Here is a 23,000-nt window from a genome sequence, read left to right as displayed (position 1 = left end):
TGATCAATAGAAGTTATAACAGAATTGTCTATGCTGCAATTCCATGAAATAATGATCAGCTCTGGAATTTATACGTGTTTCCGTGGTTTTCTAGTTAAATGTGTTGGTACAGTGCCTGAGGCCCACCGAGACCTCCTGCAGTTTGAGGAATATGCTTTCTTTATGGTACAGGACTGTTTATTCATAACTGTCAAACCACCAGCAAGTTATCAATCCACATTCAAGGCAGACACCAAGCTGTATTTTTGTTAATGTGAACTCTTGAGAGAAACAGAAACTAGACTGTGTTTTTATATAATTTTTAACTCATAAGAGAAAACACAGGGATTTTTTCAAAAACAATAAAATGCTTTCTCCTCAAGAGGTTTCTTTTCCTGGTATTGTTCAAGCAAGGACTGTTTTGGAAATGCTGACAGGATCTTAGCAAAGGCATCCAGAGGGAAACATATGTTTATTTATCTAAGAAACCACAAGAACATTGCAAAAGGCCAGAATTGGCCCTGTAAAATGTGTTGCTAGCATTATGGTATGACTGCTTAGTTTTGATAAAGTCAAGCCATTTCTGTGCTGATAAAGGAGGGCAATCTATACTCTGACATCTCCCAAACTTATGTCTACAGCCCAACCGTCTCCCTGAGCTCCAGACTCCTGGATCGAGAGCCTCTTGTATACCTCTTCATAGAAACTGAATAGGCATCTTATTTTATTTATTTATTTATTTATTTTGCGGTACGCGGGCCTCTCACCGCTGTGGCCTCTCCCATTGCAGAGCACAGGCTCCGGATGCGCAGGCTCAGCGGCCATGGCTCACGGGCCCAGCCGCTCCGCGGCGTGTGGGAACCTCCTGGACCGGGACACGAACCCATGTCCCCTGCATCGGCAGGCGGACTCTCAACCACTGCGCCACCAGGGAAGCCCTGAATAGGCATCTTAAAAGGAACAAATCCAAAACCAGACTTTTGATTTCAGCGCTCTCCACCACAGCCTCCTCAGCGCTTCCCAACTCAGTCAAGGGTGACTTCATCCTCCCAGTGGCTCAGACTAAAATTCGTGGAGTCGTCTCTGTCCCTCTTCTTTCTCTCTCACACCCCATTTGATCTCTCAGCCATCCTTGCCCTCTGTATTTTCAAAACACTTCCATACTATGACCCATTCTCACCGTCTTCTCTGTTACTAACCAGGTCAAAAAAACCCATCATCTATTGTTTATTACAATCGCATCCTAAATACCCCTCCTGGGTCCATTTCTGTTTCTGGGTCTATGCAACCTGAGGTACCCTTTCATAGACAGTTGAATCAAGTCATTCCTCTGCTGAAAACCCTTCAATAGCTTCCTGTCTTGCTCAGGGGAAAAGATAGCCTTTAAAATTGCCTAAAAAAGTCCTACAGGATTTAGGTTCCCATTACCTCTCTGACCTCATGCCATATCTTCCCTCTCCTTTATTCATTTTACCTGTTCACATTTGATCTCTTTCTTACGAGAACCTGCCATGCATCTTCCTAACATTGGGCTCCTTTTTTGGCTTGCTTCCTTCCATCCTTCGTATCTCTGCTCAAATGTCACTTTATCTGAAGGTCTTTTTCTGACCATCCTATATAAAATAGCAAGTCCCATCCTCTCATTTTCCTTATTCCCTTATCCTTTTCTTTCCTCTGTTTTATTTGTCATGCCCCAGAAGGTCTCCTCCCACTGTGATGTCGGCTGCATGAGGGTGAGACACTTCATTGCTCTATCTCCGCCACCAGGGCAATGTCCAACACACAGTAGGTCTTTAATAAATATGTGTTGAATGAACAAAGTGATATGTGCTAGTAGATATGTCAGGCCTAGATAGGAGGGTTAGATTATTTTGATGTTTGAGTAGATTTAAAAATTGATTTGTGTTCCTACGTTTGTCTGTGAAGGCCTGGGAGCATGAACTTAGCTCTCATAGTCCTTACTGGAATAAGGAGCCTGGAGGGCAAGTCTCCTAACCATCGATGGCTAATCAATGGTTGGGAGTCATGTACTCAGGGGGGCATTTCATCTAGTCCTTCTCTGGTTATTGTGCACTGGGGGGAAATATGGACTTTCTCTTACTTCAAATTTAACTCCATTTGAAGGTTGTTTTACATTCCTGGATGTTTATATTTGATTTTAATAAGTTTAGTGTTTTCCCTCTCTTGATTTTCCTTTGTTTTCCACTGTTACGGTTTGTAGTGTGAAATTGACAGTCTGTCACAGACCTGTGACTTGAAGTAACTGTGACAGATGGTGCACTAGAATATATAAACAGATCTCTTAAAAGAAATTACTTAGCAATAAGTGTGGGAATTAAAAAATGAGCAGCAAAATCAGAAATGAAATAACTCAGCCACCTGTAACACTTGTTCTGCAGGAGATGAGAGTCTGAAGGGCAATGAAGTCTTGTAAAGAGTTAACAGTGTGGGCTTCCCTGGTGGTGCCGTGGTTGAGAATCCGCCTGCGGATGCAGGGGACACGGGTTCGTGCCCTGGTCCAGGAAGATCCCACATGCCGCGGAGCGGCTGGGCCCATGAGCCATGGCCACTGAGCCTGCGCGTCTGGAGCCTGTGCTCCGCAACGGGAGAGGCCACAACAGTGAGAGGCCCGCGTACCGCAAAAAAATAAAAAATAAATTAAAAAAAAAAAGAGTTAACAGTGTGCATTGAGGGGCAGTCTTAGAACAGGCCTCGCTGGAACTCTGGATGAATGAAAAAGTGTTCTGTATAGGTTTTTAGTTTTTAGTTTACTTACGGGATCAGGCGTCTCTTTGTTTGCCTGGAAGATAAGGGAATGAGATCCTGCATTTGCAGCTGCAATAAACCGTGGAATGAGGAATTGTATTATGGAAAAGGAGGAAGGAAAAAAGAAAAGGAAGGTATGGGGATGATTCAGTAAAATGAGTGAACCAGGAATAAAAGCGTACACCCAGGTTACGCCTGATTTATGTGATGAGAATGACATGGTAACTTTCATTGCCAGATCAAGGTCATTGAAGAGGAATGCATGAAAAGAACATAAATACTGTATTCTGGAAAATTTGGGTCACTTGAATATGGTAAGATGATAGCTCTTAAGACCAAAATGTGTACAGCCTAGGCTAGCTTGAATGTATGAAGGGGGCTTACCCAGCCACAAAGGGTCAGGGCCAAATTCATACTTTCCAACCTGTTATGTAAACCACACACAGTCAAACAAAAGTGTTAATAAAAAGGAAAACAAAAAATAAATAAGATTCTAATAAAGATAGAAAGAAGTGAGTGTTAATGGTTGAATTATGTCCCCTCAAAAGATAGGTTCAAGATCTAACCCCTAGTACCTGTGAGTGTGACCTTGGCAGATGTAATCAAGTTTAGACGAGGTCATACTGAATTGGAGTAGGGCTTAATCCAATATAACTGCTGTCCTTATAAAAGAGGAGAAAAGATAGACACACAAGAGAAGGAGGCCATCTGGAGACGGAGGCAGAGATTAGAGTTATGCTGCCTCAAACCAAAAACATCTGGAGCTACCGGGGACCTAGAAGCAGCATGGAGGTGTCTCCCTTGGAGCCTTCGGAGGGAGCATGGCCCTGCCAACACCTTGATCTTGGACTTCTAGCCTCCAGAACTGTGAGAGAATAAGTTTCTGTTATTTTAAGCCAGCCAGTTTGTGGTACTTTGTTACAGCAGCACTAGGACACTAATACAGTGTGTGGCAAGGGGGCAGGGGGGGTTGTTCACAGGAGCCAAGCAGTGGGAGACAAGAGACAGACATGGTCCAATAGGAAATGAGAGGACCCTATTGCTTTGTCCCTCAAAGTACAGACCGAGGAACAGCAACATTCCTGGGAGCTTTTTTGAAATGAACAATCTCAGACCCCACCCTAGACTTGAGACATAATTTCCCTTGAGATGATTGCAGCCCAAACTATGCAGCCTGGGGAAAAACAGCAACAGCAATCAACATATTTAAACCCATTTCATGTATTAGGCTCTGATCTGAGAGTTATACTCTAAGTTAACCCACTTAATTCACACACCAATCTACAAGGTACGCACTATTATTATTCCCATTTCACAGACAGGGAAATGAGTCACAGAAAGGTAAAGTAACTCTCCTAAGTATGTGAATAACAAATGTTGAAGTCAAGGAAATGAGCCGCATTTATCTTTATTTCAAAAGAAAATATACAAGAAAAAGTTGTGCTGATACCTAAGAGTGGGATGCTGAAGGGTTAGTCCTCTCTCTCCTATGGACCTGAACAAAATTAGAAACAGTTTTACTGCTGGAAAAGGTGTGCTGGAATATCTACCTTGCAGAGGAAACTCCAAAATCTTCCCCATCATTCTATCTCTATCCATTCCTCACCCAGCTGTAGATTAAGCAGCAGGGTAGCTGCACTTTTTCCCCTACAAGAGGAAGCTACAGCATGAAGGAGGCAAGACTAGAGAGGAGAGTGCAGCATTCAAGGTCCAGCTCTGAAAAAATTGTCTAGAGATGACGTAGACCTTGAACACCAAATGCCTTCCCATAGAGATTACCATTTCACTGTAGTCGTGAGAGTGGGATCTCTTGAGAGGTGTGAGAGAGAAAAAGAAAGACGTTTCCTCCTTCCTATTGAACATTCTGGGAAATTGATATTTTGTGGGCCAGCAAGACTGTGGAAAGAGAAAAAAAGGCCACTTCTTCTAATGTTATCCTCAGCTCCGTGTATATCAAATGTACATATAAACCACTGCTTCTGCTTCAGAAGAAAGTAAAGGAGCAAACCCTCCTTTATGCCAGTGGATCAGAGATGACGTGCTATGTACACTTCTTTTTTCTTTCTTTTTTTTTTTTTTGCAATACGTGGGCCTCTTACTGCTGTGGCCTCTCCCGTTGTGGAGCACAGGCTCCGGACGCGCAGGCTCAGCGGCCGTGGCTCACGGGGCCAGCCGCTCCTTAGCATGTGGGATCTTCCCGGACTGGGGCACGAACCCGTGTCCCCTGCATCGGCAGGCGGACCCCCAACCACTGCGCCACCAGGGAAGCCCTTATGTACACTTTTGAGTGGTCGAACTTAGTCCCCACCAAATCTCCCTGTTGAACCTTCACACATTCATCAAAATCCACTTCAACACTTATCTGCTCAGTGAAGTCTTCCATGTTCCTCTGTGCTTATTCTCCTACCCTTGGAAGATCCTCTGAACTACTGCTGTAACTTGCATATACTCCTATGATAAAATTTATCCCTCTGTATTTCTATTGTTGGGTTAAATGATTGTGTCCTTTGTTAAACTCTGATCACCTGAAAGTCAAAGATGGCATCTTATTCATTCTTATATCCCCAGTGCCTGGCACAGACCTAGTAAATACTTTTCCATGAATAAAAATCCACTCTGTACCATGAAAATCATATTTAAAGTCATTGGGAGTATTTAGAATATGATACCCACCAGTTACATATGGCTATTAACTTAAAATTCATTAAAATGAAATAAAATTTAAAAGTTCTTCAATTCTATCACATTTCTAGTACTCCATAGCCATATTTGGCTAGTGGAAACAGTACTGAACAGTATTGATATAGAACATTTTCAAAGTTGAACAGTTTTTGTACAATATTTTCAATTTGTATGAGCAAAGTTATCTTTTTTGCAATGTGAAAACACTAATTTGGACTGGTGGGATGCCCGTTATTTTATAGCCCTGCACACTATCGCAAAGAAGATGGAAGATGCTATGGATGTTCAGTGATCCTTCATTGTTGGGCACATTCTTGTCTAAAGCAGCAGAAAGCAACACATTGAAGTGATGGAAAGTTTGCCTTTCTTACTTACAGGCTGTGTATCCATGGGAAAATTACTTGACCTCTCTGTGGCTCCATCTGGTCATCTGTAAAAGGGATATTAAATAACCATACAGAGCCCACAGGGCTGTTGTAAACATTAAATAAGATACTTTATATACAGTTAAGACATAGTATTCAATAAATAATAGTGATTATCTTTATGGCACCTGCACCTCAACACTCTAACCTATTAACACAATGTGGAGGAACTGCTGAGAACCATGGATAGATTCCCTTCATAATTTTTAAGACTATCACCTTTGGTCTTGACATGCTATGAATTGCATAAACTGTTGCATAAGCAAGGGCTGACCCTAACTGGATCAGGGCTATGATTCTGACTCTGCATTTCCTATATCTCAATTTCATCATCTGTGAAATGGAAATAGGACATTCTTATGGAATTTTTGTGATAAGTAGACATGGTCCAAAAAGAGCCAAACACAGAAGCTCGTAATTTGTTGTATGCATTGAATAAACTCTAGAAATAAATATCTATTGTTGCTACTGTTGCTGTTGTTGTTTTTATCTTTCTACCAGGAGTTATCTCATGTCTGCAATATATTCAGTGCTAGTTTATTGAATGAATGAACAAATGAATGAATAGAGTATGCTAAAGCAATAAATAGCATTTTCCATTTATTGGCTGATAATAGAATATGAATAAATATCACTAACATGATCACTTGATAATTAAATAGCTCGTACAGAGCTTTGTACATTCCAGGCAGTAACTGGTATGAGGAGAATATGACTTTAACGGCAACAGTTTAGAGCCTTGTGCTCTGACTCTCATGATTCTTGTTTTTTTAATTTATTTTTTAATTAATTAATTTTATTTTTGGCTGTATTGTGTCTTCGTTGTGGTGCGCGCGGTTCTCACTGCGGTGGCTTCTCTTGTTGCGGAGCTCGGGTTCTAGGCATGCACGCGGGCTCAGTAGTTGTGGCGCACGGGCTTAGGTGCTCCGCGGCACGTGGGATCTTCCCGGACCAGGGCTTGAACCTGTGTCCCTTGCATTGGCAGGTGGATTCTTAACCACTGCACTACCAGGGAAGCCCTCTCATGATTCTTATAATTATCCAAATATTTTCTTGGTTTTCTGCCAAATTTATGTACAAAACATAACTGACTGCCCGTTAATATTGACAGTGTGCATCTTCTGTTTACTATTCGATTTTTAATACTAACCATATTTCTTTCAATAAGTGAACTCTGTTTTAGTCAGAGCCATTATAAAAACAGTCTGCTGTATCATAATGGAAAACCAGATTTAGCTAATCATTTGACAAAGTTTCATCAAATATTTTTGTATTTATTAGCACCTCTGATCAATGCAGAAAAGTGTAAAATAATTGGGGTCATAAAAAGTGCCTGGGATGACAAACGATAAATGTGATGCTTAGCTGAGGCTGGTGGAATTTGTTCAATCATCCTACGGATACTGTTATAGTGTTTGGGCTAGTTATTCTTTGAGTGTCCTGACCAGATCCATTCCCCTCCCTTCTCTGCTCTGCCCCAGGAAGAGGCTTAATCTTCCTGGTTTTCTTGATGGTTATCTTCCCTTTAGGTTTGATCAGTGAAAGGATGTGAAGTAGAAGGAAAGAAAGGTTGATACCCTGCTTCAGTACTTCACCTCTGGTGGATGTTGCAATCCGTCCAGGGACATGGCTGCCTGGGCATGGAAACCTTCCATGGCTGTCCTCTCACTTAGCTCCAAAAACTCCATTTCTTCTGCTGTCCATTTAGCCACATGGGTAAGAATGCCTTTCCTCCATTGCCCATTCCTAGGTGCCTCACCATCCCTAATTTCATGCCATAAACTCTGCACACACTCTAAAATAGTCCCTTCATTAAATTATCCTCATTTAAATTCTCTGGGGTAAATTCTGTTTTCTACCAGACTCTGACTTGTACAAAAGTTAAAAGAGAAAGCTCTATTGCCAGGTATTTACCAGGTATTTAACTATAAGAAAGTTATTAAACTTCTCCTAACTTCAGTTTACTTTTCTACAAAATGGGAATAACAATAGTATTTACTCATTTACTCTATAGGGTCGTGATTTGTATGTAATGATGAGAGAGAATCTCATGACTTTTCCTGAAATTTTGTGTTAATATGCTTTTGTGTGTGGGTAAATGATGGAGGAGATTCATATTTTGCAACCATATGGGAAGCCAGCCTGAAAATGTAATGAAGGAAGGCAAAGCTGAAAGAATTGCAGAGAAACTCCACTAGAGGCTCATCTAATAGCAGGACTGTTTTGTATTTCCCTTTATCGTTACCAGTTTGGATCTGGGTCTCAGTATTTACAATCAGGAAACACCCAAGGTAATAAAAGAAATAAACTGTTTTCTCATGTTTACTTATTAGATGGTGATAGCATAAATGTATTTTTTGATAAATATTTACTCTTGGTAAATCAGCCCATTCCCCAGGCTTATTGAATGGTCTTCTTTGATAGTTATTTCTAAATCCTGCAAAAAAAAATTTTTTAATTGAAGGTTTAACTAAATGCAGGAAATATTTTTAATACATCTAGTAAGTACAGAAATGCTCAGGCAGATTACACACATAATAGTTTTAAAATTGATTTAGTATTTACTAACTAAAAATATTGGTTTTTTAGACCAATAAGAGAAAGTCAGTTTTGTGCCTTATCAGCGTAATACTGAATATAGATAAAGTAAGTTATAATGCACAAATGTCAAAGAACAGAGGTAGAATACATACCTAAGAACTTGAAAAGGTGTGCTGTTTTTATTAAGAAAGCAATGTTTACTCTCTTCAGAAAATTGAGGTTAGGGAAGATTTACAATTACGCTTTTATACAATAGTAATTTAAAATGTACTTGTGAATTTATTTTTTTTCAAAATAATGACATTAGCAAAAATTTTACATAGCCTGTATTGAATTTACACACTCAAATGAGGCTTAATCAGTAATAATGGGGATGAATACATTATTGCTAGACTATGTCAAAGGCGCTAACCCCCCCTATGAGTTACAGAAGATTGATACCATTTTTATTGATTTCTTCGGGAAATTAAAAGCTCTACTAAATTGTTTACTCCAAATTTTACATTTAGTGAAATAAGAATATCTGCAATAGCTCAGTTAACATCAATAATAAACTTCAAAACAGGATTCTGAAAATGGCAGGCAAAATATTTTTTTTTATTGTAGGCAATTATTTAAACTGCATATTTGGCTTTATGCATAATAAGTCATGTGGGGAAAACATCCACATTGCAGTTAGGTTTCCAGTATCTAGCTTTCATTTTTTTTTTTTTTTTTTTTTTGAGCAGTGACGTTAACGGGATTTTGCCAGGTTATAAAAACGAGGGTTTTCTTTGGAACTACTTGTAGTTTCCGAGCTGAATGGCAGAGCGCACATAGACACATCGGAAGGTGGATGGCTGGATCTCCCAGTACTGGACTGGGTTGCTGAAAAGGCTCACCCCGGAATAAGAAGCCTTTTTGGTGTTGTATCCAGGTGGGCAGAAGTCGTTAGGGCCGATTGCAGAGATGTTGTTGTTATGAAGGTAGACAACCTACAACCCAAAATAATGGCACATGGTTATTTTCCTCTAAATATATTGAGACCATACACGTATATACTCTTTTTTAGTACACTCATCCTTCAGTTTAAATACCTTAATACTTCTCAAACCAAACTTCTGATTTCTCTCTCTTTTTTTTTTTTTTTTGCGGTACGCGGGCCTCTCACTGTTGTGGCCTCTCCCGTTGCGGAGCACAGGCTCCAGACGCGCAGGCTCAGCGGCCATGGCTCACGGGCCCAGCCACTCTGCGGCATGTGGGATCTTCCCGGACCGGGGCACGAACCCATGTTCCCTGCGTTGGCAGGCGGACTCTCCACCACTGCGCCACCAGGGAAGCCCTCGCTCTCTCTTTTTAATCTTGCTTTTCCCTCCCTTAGTCTTCCTCATCTCAGTATATGACATTTCAGTCTTTCCAGATGACTCAGGCTAAAAACATTGACATTATCTTTGACTCTCCCTGTCTCTTATACTCTCTGCCCAACCATCAACAAATCCCGCTAGTGCAACCTTCAAAATGCACATATAATCTAGTTCTGCCCCATATCTACTCCTACAGCCTTATCCAAAGCCACCATTATTTCCTTTTGGATTATTGAAGTTGCCCTGATTGTTCTTCCTGCTTCCTCTTTTGCCTTCTTGAAATCTGTTCTTTCTTTCTTTCTCTTTTTCTCCCTTCCTTCCTTCCCTCCTGCCTGCCTCCCTCCCTTCCTTCCTTCCTTCCTTTCACCAATTATTTAAAAATGTAAGCAAGTTATATCATCTTTGCCTCAATACCCCAGCAGCTTCCCATCTTATGCAGAGTAAAATCCAAAGTTCTCACAGTGGCTGACAAATCCTACATGATCTGGCATCCTTCTACTCTGAGCTCATCTCTCCTCACTGTTCAATCCAACCACCCTAACCTACTTGTTTCTCTTCTCTAGAGGATGGTCCCTCCTCAGGTTGAAACACACTGTTTCCTCCTTCTGGCATAAACTTCTCCAAGATGTCTCCAAGTCTTACTGACTCATGTAATTCATTTATCCTTACCAAAGAAGTCTTTCTTGACTATCCCATTCTGCCATTTTCTGTTCCAATTATATTTATTTATTTTTATTCAGCGTAATGATCACTATATAACATGTATTTGCTTTTTGTCTGTTTTCCTCCTCTAGAATAAAAGCTCTATGAGGTAGGAAACCTGTTCAGTTTTGTTCGTGACTGTATCTCCAGTGTCTACTAGAACAGAGTAGGTGTTCAACAAATATATGTTGAATGAATAAATGAATGAATTCATGGTTATTTCATAAATTGTGTCTACATGGAATGTTATGTTTTCAGGGCAAAAATAAAATGGTAGACCTTTTAATGAATTATATAAAATAAGGAAGTAATATATAGTGAAGTAAGAGAGGGTATAGAGTATTAGAATCGAAATTAAAAATCACAAACTCTAAGAAAAGCTTGAATGTCACTGCATTTGGAATATATAAACCAAGAAATTTTAACAAAAATGTATTCTATGTTACAAATTCAGCTCAAAGAATATAATGTTATAGTTCATCAGAAATTTTTTCTGAAATATATTTTATGGTTATGTTTAAGATAATGGTAATTTGTTCATAGATTTTCTTAGGGAAATTAATATCAGACTTAAAAAGAATTATAGAAATGAGTTTTTACTCCCATTATTTATATGTGAATTCTGAAGAATAAGAAGTGAATTGATCATAAAACCAAGGCTAAAATATAATGCTAAGGCAATAATTTCTAAAGCAAGATATAAAACCTATGAGGTACTCCCTTAAAATAATTGATTTGATGGCTTCCCTGGTGGCGCAGTGGTTGAGAGTCCGCCTGCCGATGCAGGGGACACGGGTTCGTGCCCCGGTCCAGGAAGATCCCATATGCTGCGGAGCAGCTGGGCCCGTGAGCCATGGCCACTGAGCCTGTGCGTCCGGAGCCTGTGCTCTGCAACAGGAGAGGCCACAACAGTGAGAGGCCCGCGTACCGCAAAAAATAATAATAATAATAATTGACTTGAAATATTGTTCCACCTACCAGAACACTTGCACTCATATGCTGGTGAAAAGGGTCTTGATTAAGAAAGGGTTTAGAAGGAGAACAATAGATGTATTACAAAAATAGAAACAAGGAATATTAAAATCAAAACAGTATCTGTGAGGTTCGTGTGTGTGTGTGTGATTCTCAAACTTTGAAAATTTCTTCTTGTCATTGACCATTCTCCATTTCTCAGAAGTGATTAACAAGAAAGGAGAGAGGTGTTTGGTGAGAGTTTATGGCTAATAGTGAAAACGAGAGAAGGAAATATCAAGACATAAAGAAAGTATTAGTCTGTGTAAAAAGGAAAGTAAATTTCCAACCTGTTCTATGAGGTCAATATTTTCTTAAAGCCAAACAAAAATCATCACAAAAAAGAAAACTACAATTAAATATCTCCTATATAGACAAAAAAATTAACAAAATATTAGGAAACTGTCTGTATCTCACAACATTATAAAAGGACTATTCACCATGGCCAAGACCAAGCATGATTTATCTCAAGGGTGTAAAACTTATTTAACTGGAAATCAATTAGTTTAATATAGCATATTAAAGGAATAAAGGACAAAATCACATGATCATCTCAATAGAAAAGAGAAAGCATTTGAAAAAACGCTTTCATGATAAAAATTTTCAGTAAACTAGAAATCAAAGGGAATGTTTTTAACTTGATAAAGAGCATCTACAAAAGACCTATAGCTAGCATCATGCTGAATGGCAAAAGGTTGATTGCCCTTTTAAACTAGGGACCAGGCAAAGATGTCTAATTTTATCACTTCTATTCAACATTGTACTGGAGATTCTAGCCAATGCAATGAAGTAAGGAAAAGAAATTAAAGGAATTCAGATAAAAAAGAATACTTAAAATTCTCTTTATTTACAAATTACATGATCCTGAATGTAGAATATCCAAAGGAATTCACAAAAAATTACTGCAACTAAAAACAATTTCAGCACAGCACTAGGGTAGAAGAAAGATACACAAAAATCAACTGAATTTCTATAAACTAACAAAAAACTCAAAAATAAAATTATGGTAAACAATTCATTCACAACAGCATCAAAAATAATACAAAATTTAGGAACAAACTTAATAAAAAATTGTAAAACTTGCACACTAAAAATGCCAAAATATTGCTGTGAGAAAATAAAGACAAAATAGAGAGATATCCCATGTTTGTGCATTGGCAGACTCAATGTTATTACAAGGAAAATTCTCCCCTAATTGATCTACAGATTCAACACAACTCCTGTCAAAGCCCTAGCAATCTATCTGAGAAGAAATGAACAAGCTGGTTCTAAAATCTGAATGGAATGCAAAGAAACAAGAATAGCCAAAATTTTGAAAAATAAGAACAATGTTAGACGGCCTTCATTTCTAATTTCTAAACATAATCAAAACCTACAGTTATCAAAAGGTGTAGTACTAGCAAACAAAATATGGTATATCCATACAATGAAATGCGATTCATCAATAAAAATGAATGAATTACTGACACACGTTATGATATGGGTGACCTAAAATTACTATGCTAAGTGAAAGAAGCCAGCCACAAAAGCCACACATTGTATGATTACATTTATATGAAATGTCTAGAAAAGGCAAATCTATAGAGACAGAAAGTAGATTAATGGTTCCCCGTGGCTGGGGATGAGATTAAGAACAAGTAGAAATATATAAAAGGGATATTTTGGAGGTAATCAAAATGTTCTAAAACTGGATTGTGGTGATGGTTGAATAATTACATGATTTTGCTAAAAATAATTGGACTATATAGATATAGAAAAGAAAGTAGAGTAGGTGAAACCCCTGGGACCCTCTAGAAATGCAGGTAAAATGGGTACATGGATGCCAATTAGAGATGGAAAACCAAGAGTGAGGTCCTTCTGAATGTGGGGCTCTGTGTGAATATCCATGAGATTTGCTGATATTCAACAAAGATTTCAAAATGGAATGTTTTAGAATTTTTTCTCTGTGACCCACAGTAAGACACACACTATATATTGAGCTTTAGTATATACGGATCTATGCATATGAAACAAAAATTTTATAAAATACTTACAATTACAGTGATATTTTCTATCCTATTCAACTTATTCCATCCCATCCCATGGGATGTTCCAAATGAAACTTTTAAACTGATTTTATGAACTCAGTAATATGTCCAGACTAAAATTTGAAAAACAGTAATCAAGAAGATGAAAATTATTATTCTGAGATCTAAAAACAAAACCCAAACCAACCAAACAAGAAAGCCCACCACCAACAAAAACCTTAATAATGACAACATTAGCTGTTTTTATTAGGTCTCCAAGCATCTTGGTTTTACTTGTGGCTCCAAGCTATGCTTACTCACCACTCTACCACCACCACCAAAGACCCACTGAAAATGAATCAGCATGAAATAAAACGTCTTTAATTTCATCTTCATATGTAGAATTCTTACACTTTACTGAAAGCTAGCTAATGTAAATTGTGATATGTAAACTTAATTTGGAGGTTTTGGCACAACTCAATAAAATAAAAGAGATCAGAAATTTATTGACACTGTTGACAGCAGAGTAAAGGATAAACCCATTTTGAACCCCAAACAAAGAAGTTGAGATACTAGATTACCAAAAGGTCAACTTTATAAAACGGTTTTATCTGTAAAAGAGTGTCAGTTTAAGACACAGTTTCTGAATCACCACGATTTCACTAAGTACCTACTGAAATTTCTGAAAGAAACAATTTAAATACAATCTTTAAAAAAACTGAAAAATTAGAAGAAATATACAAATATGTAAAATCTGTCGATGACCACATTATTGATCTTTTAAAAATATATAATTTAAATAATGTGTTTGTTTAATTTCCTCAAGGTAACAATGGAAATCTTATATTGTTATATATGAAATTACTATGATTATTTAAGGTAATAAGCACGCTTTACATTTATAGATTTATGGACTGTAAAGCTATATTACCATAGTGGGCCACTGAACCATATCTTCTTATCTTCAAGAATACACTATAACTTGATAATCTGTACAAAGTTAATTCAGTCAGTCACACTACTATCAATAGATAAACACTGTCTTTTGACCTATATGACATCTGCTGAAGCTAAAAGTTACAATTACTATTTTATTCCATATCTATGCACTACAGATGATATCATCTTTTCCAACAAGTATGTATTTGTTACACTGATCTGTGACTTGAAACTACCCTGCTTCATAAAAAAAATATTACATTCTGGAAGCAAGCATTATAGTACGTTCAAGGCAGTAGTCCTAATTTTAAAAAAGTAATACTAATTTAAACCTATAGATTTCACAAAACCAGAATGAATATGTAGAAACATTAAAAATATCTCTGCAAAAGAATTTCTAAGCAGAGCTTCCTGCCTCCTAGCATCCCAGTAGGGAGGATTTGCTCCCTAGATATTCCTCACAATAGTTAGTGGCATAGCGTTACCTGGATGTACTTATGATCCGCCAGCCCACCAGGCACTTTGATAAGCTTGTTGTTGTTCAAATGAAGTTCCCTCAAATGAGGAGTGTTGGCCAGAGAGTCATTGTCGACAGCAGAGATGCTGTTGAAACCCAGTCCCAACCTGCAACAGAAAACAGAAACGAATGGATACACTACACGTGGATGCCTTCTTACAGGCATTGTGTGATTAATCAAGTCAATAGGAAAAGAATTTTGTTTTGTTTTGTTTTTGTACTTACTGTTACCTCTGCCTAATGTGATTTTTCCAAACTTTCTGAGTTGGATAGAGCCCATTGGTTCTTAAGGTTTCAGCTCAGAGTTACCCTCTTTAAAACTCCTCTGACAGTACCAGGCTGGATACGGTGTACCCCTAGTGAATGCTCATATAGCATCCTGTTATCACCCTCTTGTAAAACTCTAAGGATTGTGTACTTGTGCGTCTTGCCTTGAGAAAAGTGACTGTCTTGTGGTATATCCAGTACTAACACAGAGCTTGATATGATCAATGAATAGCTGCTGAATTGACTGTATAATGAATACAGTGAATTCATTTGAGAGAAAAATGAAAGGAACATTATCATTTCTGGCACTTTGTAAACGAAGCAATTGTATATTTATTACGCAAATTTATTTGTTGTAAATAAAAAGTGAAAGGTTCTAATGAGTCAATAAACCTACCTGCCAAAAAGGTTAACAGAATTAGCATTTTACATTTGTTTGTGTTTATCAGTGACCATCTGTTAACTGTCAGAATATGCCTGGTGCCAACATTCTTGGCCTCTAGAGCCCTGATCTCTGACCCTGATCTTGGCCCCTCTGACATTTCTTATGCAATGCCACTCAAGGTTTTGGGTTGTATTTTTTTTTAATTAGATGTTTAACAAGTGAGAGTCTGCAGCTGTGATGTCCCCTCACAGTAAATGGGATTCAAAAGTCAGAAGAAGTTGACTTGAAGACAAAACTTGTGTACCCAACATTCTAGGAATAAATCTCTGTCAGAACCAGGGTTCTGTCAATCCAAAAGGGCACAGAGAGATGAGGCAACAAGGTTGTGGAAGAGAACCAGAAAGTTCCAAGGAAGAGAAAGGGGAAGAAACTATTGGATTCCTTCAAATTTAGTGAAAAAGACTTGGGTCCTTTTTGTGGGATGATTCCTACTTGCTTTCAGCTAGTTGAGATCTTTGAGCCCTTTTGGGATTTAGATGTTGGTTTAGGTAACCAAATTCTTCCAATTTTAATCATGACTTGGTATTTGAAATAACTGAGATTAAAGTGTACTGATTTTAGGCTATTAATAGCACAGTTGGTTTGTCTTACCTATTGATTATCAACCTGGCATCTTGTCTCATAATATTTTGTTTTTTCCCAGTCTTAAACTTCCATCTCTTGTTTCTGGTCTTTCCTTTTCTATTTCAGAATCATGTCTCTATTTCTTATAGCACTCTAAATCCCATATCCAATTTGGGCTAATACATTTCTTAGAATATAATAATCTTAATTATCTATTGAAGTAAACTACATTTGCAATGATTAATTTATATTCACTCATCAAATGTTTTTGAGAACCTATTATGTTAAAGACTTTTATCTTAGGCTTGTGAGGGCAGAGGAGACATGGCTCAAAAACCACCATGATTCTTTCCATCGAAGAATATTCCACCTATTAGGGGAGATGATGATATATATGCTTAATAAGAAAAGGGAAGTTTGCCTGATTAAAACACTTTATTTTTTTGCAGAGGGACATATAGTATTTTCTCTTCACTTGTTCTTAGTAACTAATCAGAATATTTGCACTGCAACAATGTTCTGAGATCAGTGGCTGCTTTTTTCTCCTTTCCTCAATTTTGATTTTCATCACCAAAATACCCTTCATGTTCCAAAATCAGTGAGGAGCAAAAAACATAAGGATTTGATGGTTTAATAGATGGATTTTTCTGGACTTGATTCCAAAGAGAAATGTATTTAGTTAATTCAAGAGTTGGGAAAGTTTGTTGGCCAATGAGGTATTTTCCTCTGATTTAATGAATGGAATTCAAAATCCATTTAAACAGAAATCTTCATTTCTATTGACCTTTTCAAAGTTTATTAGCTCTTTATACTTCTATGCTTCTATTTGATACAAAGCATATGATTTTATATTAAAGAGAGGAAACTCAAAATCTCCATACCACTTTCAGTACAAAATAAACTTACTTTTCTAAAATGGCACAAATATTACGACTGATTTACCATATTTAGAATTTTATACTATGGTCAATCCCAACTGCTACTTCTACTCCTCCTCTTCCTCCTCCTAATAATAATAATAATCCAATAATAATAGCTGTCCAAAAGACAGTTCTACACAATGCAGAATAAACAATGCAATTGTTCTACACAATAAACAATGCAACTTATCTTCCTACAGTTTTCTCCAGCTAGAGAGACCTAATCAACATAGAAAGGTAGGTAATGCATAACAGTATTTTGAAAAATATCTTCTTCATTAGAGAGTGTAATTAAAATAGCTTTAGATAAAGGATTTCTTATCATTTGAGACACCAGGGTTATATATTGCAGCTATAGTCACATGCATATGACACCTTCAGGCCTCACGCTCCACTGGGTCACTGGGGGATACCCACAGAAATGGGAAAAACTGCATTATATATCCATCTGCTCTTAGGTATTCCTCAGAGACAAATGATATGCTTTATATTTATTTATCCACTACGAAATTTATATGCAAAAAAAGGAGTGAGCCAATTTGGTACAACCCTGTGCTTCTCTGTAAGGACATTCAGCAATACGTGTGGATGAAGAGCAGAGTGTTCCTTGAAGACAGCTGAAAGGGTCTGCCAGCACTCTTTTTTTATTGCTTCACCACATCGCAAATACAGAAAGACTGAAGTTAGGTTAGAAAGCAGGATGGGCACTAGTGATCATCTATAAGGAAAAAAAGGTTAAGAAGGCTCAGAAAAAAAGTTTTTTTTAGAGTACATTAAATGTCCAGAGACATTTTAAACTCTTTAGAGAATAGGAATTAGAGAATCTCATGATAACTATTCTGTACTGTACTGTGAGATGCCCAATATTCCCATGTCTGGTAGCTTTCATTTTAATACATTTTCAAATTCTGAATACTATGTTATAATTTACTTAGCCTTCTGTTTCATACAGTCAAGTTAGAACAGATTGAATGAATATACTGATTTAATCAAATATCTTGTACTTATATCTAAATTAATCTAAAAACAATATGGTATTCATAAAAAATAAGGGTGATTTTGGTGGGGTTATGATAAGAACACTATTTCATTAGTTTTTTTTTAATATTAATAATTGGGCAAGCTGAAATTTGAGGTTTGTAGAAACAACAACAAAAAATGTGGTTTAGGCAAAAGAATCAATCATCATGTTTCTAATTCTGAGCATATAGGCACAGTATACCTAGCCATTTTACTGATAGAATGTTATGAAAGAATATTATTACTTAGCCAAATTATTCAGTCCTTTCAGGCTAGCTGCATCAACTTTGGTGATTTTGTTGCCATCAAGATGTAATTCAGTAAGGGAAGGAGGAAGACCTGCAATATGGAAATATAAGAAGTTAACTTAGCAGATAAATGTAATTAGAGAATGTACAAAGAGTTAATGAGAACATATGCCATCAATTTTCCAAAAGACATACAGTTTCAAAGGATTTTCTTTGCATCTGATTCACCAGTTTTGCTTTTCATCTTTTTCCTTCATCCCTTTTATACAATAATATATCTTTTGGGAAGTAGTACAAGCCCTTTCTGCTTTTCTCCTAGATTTATTATGACAAAAACATGGACTGGGTTTATCATGTAGTAGATTTTTGTCTTAGCCACTGTCAGGATACAGTTGTAGAAGTGAAGAAAAACCCTGAATCTCATTAGTTTCTTACAGCTTTGTTAATGGGCTAGCACTGCCATTGACAAAGGATAATAACTGTAAAATGAGGAGATGGGCATCTGCACTACAATAAAGCGATTATGTATAAGTTCAACCTATAAACAAACTTAACCAGGTATTTTATTAATGAGCATAATTAATAACTAACACTTATATACTGTGCTGGCTTTAGTTTTAATCAAGTTTTCCATGAAAACATCAAATGCCTCTGTAATACAGTGTGTAGCAAGAGCTAACACTTACTTGTTCCTTTAAAATCAAAACTGTTTCTTTATACAAGACGAGTACAGAGACCTATAATCAAGTGATCTGCCATATGTGGGGCACCTGGGGAAAATATTTTAAATCCAAAGTATCCACTAAACCTCTGGATAGTACTTCGTGAATGGCTACGACTTCTAAAAATTTAGTAATGTAAATTTAAAAGTTTAAATCTTTTATTTTCATTTCCTCCTGCCATCTGCGACTCTATTAGGTTTTTATACAGCTTTTTAAATGGCATATTGTTCCATTTACAAGAAGAGCAACAACTACAAAGAAAATAGCAAATGGGTTACATGTAGAACTAACATCTGCTTAGCAGATATTGGGTTGGCCAAAAAGTTTGTTCTTCTGTAAGATGTTTCAGGAAAATCCGAAAGAACTTTTTGGCCAACCCAATAGTATTGGTTGTTTGTCCATAAAGAATAAAACTGGAAAATCACAGGTTATGTTTGGTCTGAAATTTTCATTGCAACCCACTGAATTCTGTCAAGATCTTCTATTTAATGTAAAAGTTTATTCCATATTTGATTTGAAAATGACTATTAGTTTCTCAATAGTAGTATGATTTGTGTGGGAGATACTAAGGAAAGGAACTTCTACTTACTAAATGTCTGTTATGTGCTGAACACTGAGATTAGCATTTTCGTAACTTAGCTCATGTAATTTTTTTCAATTATAAATTATTTTTCATTAACCTCGTTTCATCAATGAGGAAACAGAGATTCACAATTACCCATTTTGTAGGCTATCTAGCTACTAAGTGGGGAAAGTAATATGCTCCCAGATGGCCAAAGAGAGTTAAAATAACATGTTCTTAAATGAAGGAAATGAAATAACAATGGCATTATTCTTATGAGTAAATGTCAGGAAATCAGTCACTCTTGGAATAAGGGATTTCAACCACTTGAGTCTCCTTAGAATAAATAAATGTGGATTTTTAAAATACTTCTATAAAGAAAGCAAGTGAGTATATAACAAAGCAATGAGTGTATGTCCTTTTTTCCCTATCACTATGAAAAGACATTAAAAAAAATGTAGTGTCTCTGGAACACCAATTATCATCTCATCCATCATTCTTACCTTGTTTCTAAGTGTCTTCCCTTGTGGGACATCAGTTTCCAAAAAAAAAGTTATGGGAAGTTTGACTGTGGAAGGAAATTTTGCAATGGGATGGAGAGAGGCAAATTTATAAAGAATATCATTAGCCTATGCCACTATAGCATTTAGCCAAATTACTTTTTTTTTCTTTTCCTTTTCCATTTTTAAGATAAAATATACTGAGAGCTTACTTTGGGCCAAGTACGCTATATATATTACAAGTCTTATTTATTGATACATCTATTAATCCTCACAAATATCCTAGAAGATAGGAGTCACTAATACCTTCATTTTATAGGTAACAAAACTGAGGTTTTAGAGATGTGGAATAACTAGCCTGAAGTCACAAAACAGCTAAATGATTGAGTCAAGCCTCTCACCCAGGTTGGTCTAACTCCAGAGTGTGAATTTATAATCTCTCTACTCCTCCATGGCCTTTTCATGTCCATCAGTGATGGGACACAGTATATGGAAATTAAGACTCCTGGAAAGTGGTGACATCCAGGCATAAGGGTCCCAGCCTAGGAAAGGTAGACTCATACATGACACAGGCATAAATATTCACAGGAAGAAGGACTTAAGACGGCAGCAGAGTGAAATGGTCAAACACATGAGCTCTGATGTCAGCCCAGCACAACCCAGCTGTGCCACTTCCTAGCTCTAAGGCCTTGGTCACAATTTACTATCTTTTTAAGACTTATTTGCCTCATTTATAAGACAGGTGTGATAATATTACTATAAAGGATTGTTTTGAGATTCATATAACAGAAGCCATGAAAAGCATTTGGCACAAGTGCTTAATAAAACTTACTTACTATGATTTTAATATTATTAAGAGTTTAGTAAATAAAAGCAAGCTAGAGAAGATGAGAAAAGAGCACCTAGCATAGGGATAGACACATGTAAGAAATCAAGGAAAACGGATCACTAAGTGATGAAATGTGTTACTGAGGTATATTTAGGAGATGTAATTAGAAGGACGGCAAAATCAAAGATTGTACTTAATGCAAATCATCTGGCAGCATCAAGTAGTGAAAAATACCTGGACTTTAAATTCTAGCTACTTTACTTCACCTCCTACAGCTCTAAGGCTTTAGGCAAGATAAATATAGAAAATTATATGTATATGTATATATATATAATAAAATATACTATTGTAAATATAAATTAAAAATATAGTTACAAATATAAAATCCTTGCACTGGGGATTAAAAAATTACTTGTTACATGTAACAAGTCAGAGACTCAACATGAAAGTACTTTGTGAACTATAAATCAATCTCCATCTATCTATCTATCTATCTATTTATCTATCATCTGCACCAGTAGTTGCTATTAATGGGCATCAAAAACATACTTTGTAGCAAAAAGACTGTGGAGAGGGCAAGGGGTAGTAAGGAAACATTCTATGGACTCCGTACTCTCTAGACTTGAAGTTTCTGTGGAAGCACAGTAAAGGGAAATTGTTTTCTATGGGCAAGTACCTATATTTTCTACCCAATTCAAGAACAAGACATCCAAGTTGAGGAAGGGCCAGACTAAGGGAAAATTTGAGAATACAGAGGCAGTTTTGTGAGACTGAAAAACCTGGGACCAGAAAAATGTAAACTTAGAGAAACTTATTTTTGGTGATTTGATGCCTTTTCTGTCACAAAGATTGGCTTATGTGCCTTTCCTGGCTAAGCCTTAGCATGAGGGGCTTACCCCTGTGACTGTATGATGATTGCTGTTTATTTGCCTGTCTTTGTTCTATGCAATAAGATCCTTGAAGGCAGGTCTACATCCTATTCACTGCCCTGTCTCCAGTGTTTGTACTTTGCCTAGGCAAAAGGAGTGTTTAAAACACTTTTAATGAATAATAGAAGGTAATATTAATCCACTACTTATCTACAGGCCAGATAGTTCTCTATTTATTTAGTTTTAAAACAACCCAATGAAGTGGATGTTAATATTATTACCACTTTACAGATTTAAAAATGTGTCATACATGTTGAATAACTGGTCCAAGATCGTAGAGCCAATTAGTGACAGTCTGAACTCACGCAAATGACTCCCAAAATCCACAGTCTTTACAACAGACACCACCACTTTTAAATAAGAATGTGACCCCTGTGAGTCCTGTTACTCAGATAGTAATGACTAGAATGCCCTAAGATGGAAAGGAATTCACTAAGGGATCAGAGACTCAAAGTAAAAATTGGCTCAATATCAGAGGTACTTCCACGTATCATTTTTTTTTAATAAAGTACCACTAAAGCACTCTATTTTTTAAGTAACTGTACATTTTTTCTGTGATATCACAATTCTATAATATAAAATCATTGTGTGTTAACCTACATTTTATGTTAGATGTAAGAGACTTTATAGGTGAAAGAGTCTAGGCATCTCTACTGTGAGCCTAGAGGGCCCAGTGGTCAGCTAGGTTCAGTAGAAACACTTCGAGGGATAGAGAATGGCCGCTTAAGTCACAATTCAAATTTCCAAAACCATTTTTCAGTGTCAAAGCCTTTGGATTTAGATACTCAAATTGCTTTGGAGAATTTTCGTCACCTTGAGGGATGGTGGTTATATTGGTGTCAGCAATGCGGATGTAGGAGAGCTTCTTCATTCCCTGGAAGGCTCCATTTTCAATGCCTGAGCTCTTCAGAGGGTTGGTGCCAAGTTCTACAAATGCAATAAGTGCAAAGCTTTTAGAGGACAATTTGAGGGTATTGCAAGTCAGAGTACTGTCTGTTCAACAAGAAGAAATTTGGGTTAATAACAACTTGCCTGAAAAACAAAAGAGAAATTAAAGGACATGCTTCTCAAAGGGATGGCAAA

General features: G+C 37.0%; 1 protein-coding gene across 3 annotated transcripts in view; it reads right to left on the bottom strand.

The window, feature by feature from the left end:
- Positions 1-8,649: 8,649 nt before the first annotated feature.
- DCN (decorin) overlaps positions 8,650-23,000 on the bottom strand; it is a 35,658-nt gene continuing 21,307 nt past the window's right edge. For all 3 annotated transcript variants that reach the window (XM_060164995.1, XM_060164996.1, XM_060164997.1), the window contains exons 5-8: positions 22,731-22,844; positions 18,373-18,466; positions 14,880-15,018; positions 8,650-9,367 (exon numbers count right to left, since the gene is read on the bottom strand). In XM_060164995.1, coding sequence (XP_060020978.1) covers positions 9,173-9,367; positions 14,880-15,018; positions 18,373-18,466; positions 22,731-22,844 — 542 coding nt within the window. In that variant the 3' untranslated portion in view covers positions 8,650-9,172. The remainder of the gene's footprint in view (positions 9,368-14,879; positions 15,019-18,372; positions 18,467-22,730; positions 22,845-23,000) is intronic.

This window comes from Lagenorhynchus albirostris, chromosome 11 (assembly GCF_949774975.1).
Source record: "Lagenorhynchus albirostris chromosome 11, mLagAlb1.1, whole genome shotgun sequence".
Taxonomy (NCBI): Eukaryota; Metazoa; Chordata; class Mammalia; order Artiodactyla; family Delphinidae; genus Lagenorhynchus; species Lagenorhynchus albirostris.
The sequence above is the reverse complement of the archived record's forward strand: the minus strand, read 5'-3'. Positions and strand labels throughout refer to the sequence as shown.